Here is a 3536-nt window from a genome sequence, read left to right as displayed (position 1 = left end):
TTATATTATTATTTTGTAATTAAGATTATTTAATTATTTAATAATATATATTTTATTTAAATATTTTATTCTTAAAGATAAGTCTTTCAGATAACAGAAAACCCGCATGGTTGTTGAGACAAGTTACAGTTTCAAAAGCTTATGTAATTACAATTAATTATTTTATTAAAACTAAGTCATGTAGTGTGTCTTGTAAGATAATTGACTTCCTGTGAAATACAGCTCAGGAATGTGCATTGTACTCTTTTAAAAAAATTCTAACTCTTAAATTATGATTTCTAGATTAAATGTTTCAAAAAAAATTCCAAATATCTATATTATATTAGTACAATATGTAATATAAAACAATACCTTCGCTGGCAAACTCGATGAAACTGTGCCACTGTACATCCAACTTGCAGTTTTCCTGAACAAGCTGGCACATGTTGCGCAATAAATCCCTCCATTTGTTCCAGTTATAGACGTACGTGCCATCGTTGTATCCAATACCATTTGGATGGTGAATCTGCAGGAAGATCAGTAGCAGTTTGTACTTTCCCTCGGAGCCATTCAAACGTAAAATGTCCATCGACATGCTTTCGCTGAATTTACAAAGTGCGATTCTTGATTCCGTCGCGATTTGCCTGCATACACTGCTGCTGAGTCTGTAGAAGGACTCTGTCAACTGCTCGTCATTATTTGCTTTCACATTTTCGAAGACCTCCTCTAGAGAACATAAAGTAATTGTCTTATTAGCTTTTTACTTTAGAGGATAAAAAAATGGATCTTATTTTTACGTTTTCTGAAAATATGATGATTTTTACATTTTCTGAAAATATCATGAAGTTCTAACGTACCCAAGAAGAGCAATAAATTTTTCACGTGAGAAATTAGATTCGTGTGCAAGAAGGAATGATCCACAATCATTTGTAGCGCATCTAACACAATATGCTTCTTAAGATGTGCCTTTTTGTATAGCTTCCTGCAAACTATCAGCAATTCCCTCCATTGCTCTGCTGTAATGTTATTATGATTGGTACTTTTAGGCAATATGTATTTCACCAGTATTGCCAGATATGTGTCTTGATAGTGTACATAGATTTTGGAATCCAATATCTGCAGTATCATAGAGACTATATCGTTGGCATTTAGAAGTTCAACGGATCTTTCATTAGATCGACGAATTGTATCAATTACTAAACTACAAAGTTCTTGTCTCTCTTTATTTTTGGCAGTTGTTTCTTTACTGGGCTTCTCTGCTTCCTTTTTTTTTATTATTTAAACATAAGAAAATTAGTGAAACAATAAACAAATAATACACAGTAAAAAAAAAATCTGTTTTAGGCATTTTAATATGCAATTCTTCTTACATCAAGAATTAGTTTGTGAGCTGTGAGCATAATATAGAGCCAATTAACATTTCCTGGAGCTTTTCTTTCCGTATTTTCGTGTATTTCATTAAGAGCATCATCATTCCGATACAAATCCAATAGTTCAATGACACATTTCTGGAAATTAGAAAAAACAGATTCAAAAAAATGCTGAAAAAGAATAAGCATCTATCAAGATATTGGACAGTAATGCAATTCAACTTGAATCTTTGATTAAATTTCAATTACTTCTTTATAAAATCTGATAAAATTTTTTAAAGCAACGACAAGCTGAATTGGAGAACACAGTATATATCAAAGCGTTTAAAAATTAAGTCTCGAGTAATAATTCCATTTTCCAGATTGTCAACTGGATAAACATAATCTTCAAATGAGTATAGATTTTTACTGTTTAGAAGTAGATCTTTTAAAACAAGAATTAGAAAAAATTAAAATAATTAAACTAAAAATTTAAATAATTTCGATCCTAATTTTCCTACATGTGAACTATATTTATTTTCACAAAATAAAGTAGATTAAAAGTGGATTTTTGCGGTATCGCAATATGAAGAAAAAATAATATTATTAAATATATCGCTATCAATTTATCTTAGTAAGTGATAATAAGCGATAATTAACGCACGGTGTTACCTTTTTGTCGCTCAATCTGGAACTATTGGCTAGCTTTAAAACACCACAGATTCTCTCCGATATTCGCGACATTTTCGCGTCTTTTTCGACGTTCTCGTAGAGTTTATAAACGTCGAGTTTGATGTGTCAACTGCAAAAAAAAGAAATATAACCGCACTAGAACTTATAGCATAAATGTCATACAAGAGTCTAAGGGCGTTTCATCATGTTTCATGGTTTGATCGCCCCGTAAAATGCCGCCAAATACCGTAGACATTTAAGCCGTAGACTATCGGCACAAACTAGATAGTCAAATGCGTATGAAATTATTGTTCAGAGATACTCAGTACACAGCGTTATCTATAGTATATCCCACATCTAGTTACGTATATGAATTAATGAAAGATGTCATCCTACCATCAGATCGTAGAGATTTTTCGACGCATGTACATCTCCATCACGCATATACACATGGGTATATGCGAACAGCTGATGGCCTTGACAAACACGTGTTTCAATGCGATACAAGAACGCTTCTTACAGCTCGTAAGCACTTAAAAAAATTTTTTATTATCATCTTATATATAAATAATTATAATTATCATCAATGTTTACATTATAATATGTAAAGCGTACGAAGATATTAAATGATGATTCGCCGTCGTGTGCAACAAATAGTAGTTAAAAAAGAGATCCAGTGACGTGAAGAAACACGTGGTACCGCGTTTCCAGAAACACATCAAGAAGAAGACTTGTTTTCGTTCAGTAATATGGTGTATCTATTCTGTCCGTATTGCGCCAATCTTCTCCGATTTCAGGAAGACCCAACAGGCAATCGGTTCGCCTGTCGCACGTGTCCTTACATCTATAAGATAAAAAACGCGGCCACCGCGCGTACTTATTTCAATGAAAAGCTAGCGAAGACGGTCATCGTCAACAAGGAGACCGCGTGGGAGGGAGTAGATTCGACGGACGAGCGTTGCCCCAAGTGTTCGCATCCGCGCGCCTACTTCAGGCAACTGCAGACAAGATCCGCCGACGAGGGTATGACCCTATTCTACAGATGTTGCGATCATTCGTGTGCTCACACGTGGCGAGTCAATACGTGAATCAGCAGGTAACATATAATTGCAATCCCTTCCTTCTATCTAAGCTCTTTATATTGTTTTAATAGATTTTTTTCCATAGAGGCAAGCAGTTCAAAGCATTCGAGGTATCATGAGTCCCAGTTCAATGGGCCCTACGAAAGTCAACATGAACCGTGCGAAGAACGAACTGAAGCTGATCGGACCGCAGGAGAAACACTGGTTCTGCGGTGGCGACCGAACCATCGCGATGGCGGCGCAGTTGCTGCAGCAGGGTAAGGTGATTGCGATCCCGACGGATACGATATATGGTCTTGCTGGAGTGGCTGTTAACCCGCACGCTGTCCAGCGGCTATACGAGATCAAACGACGTGATGGGAGCAAGCCACTGGCGATCTGTCTGAGTAACATCAAGGAGATTGGCACATGGGGTGTTCTGGATGACGTGCCGTCCGGTATGCTGGAGTATCTG

General features: G+C 36.1%; 2 protein-coding genes across 3 annotated transcripts in view; one reads left to right on the top strand and one right to left on the bottom strand.

Annotated features, from left to right (window-relative positions):
* LOC115241246 (serine-protein kinase ATM) overlaps positions 1-2448 on the bottom strand; it is a 19685-nt gene extending 17237 nt beyond the window's left edge. Inside the window, exons 1-5 of one of the 2 annotated variants that reach the window (XM_029816917.1) lie at positions 2397-2448; positions 2001-2130; positions 1350-1487; positions 837-1242; positions 352-705 (exon numbers count right to left, since the gene is read on the bottom strand). In XM_029816917.1, coding sequence (XP_029672777.1) covers positions 352-705; positions 837-1242; positions 1350-1487; positions 2001-2072 — 970 coding nt within the window. In that variant the 5' untranslated portion in view covers positions 2073-2130; positions 2397-2448. Of the gene's footprint in view, positions 1-351; positions 706-836; positions 1243-1349; positions 1488-2000; positions 2243-2396 lie in introns of those variants that run through there. The other variant, XM_029816908.1, reaches the window with a different exon arrangement.
* The window catches only part of LOC115241280 (yrdC domain-containing protein, mitochondrial), a 5671-nt gene continuing 4557 nt past the window's right edge, over positions 2423-3536 (top strand). Inside the window, exons 1-3 of the mRNA XM_029816957.1 lie at positions 2423-2525; positions 2798-3096; positions 3168-3529. Of these exons, the coding sequence (XP_029672817.1) occupies positions 3043-3096; positions 3168-3529 (416 nt within the window). The 5' untranslated portion in view covers positions 2423-2525; positions 2798-3042. The remainder of the gene's footprint in view (positions 2526-2797; positions 3097-3167; positions 3530-3536) is intronic.

This window comes from Formica exsecta, unplaced genomic scaffold (genome assembly GCF_003651465.1).
Source record: "Formica exsecta isolate Colony F162 unplaced genomic scaffold, ASM365146v1 scaffold120, whole genome shotgun sequence".
Lineage (NCBI taxonomy): Eukaryota > Metazoa > Arthropoda > Insecta > Hymenoptera > Formicidae > Formica > Formica exsecta.
Note: the sequence above shows the minus strand (reverse complement) of the source record. Positions and strands in the feature narration are given on the sequence as shown.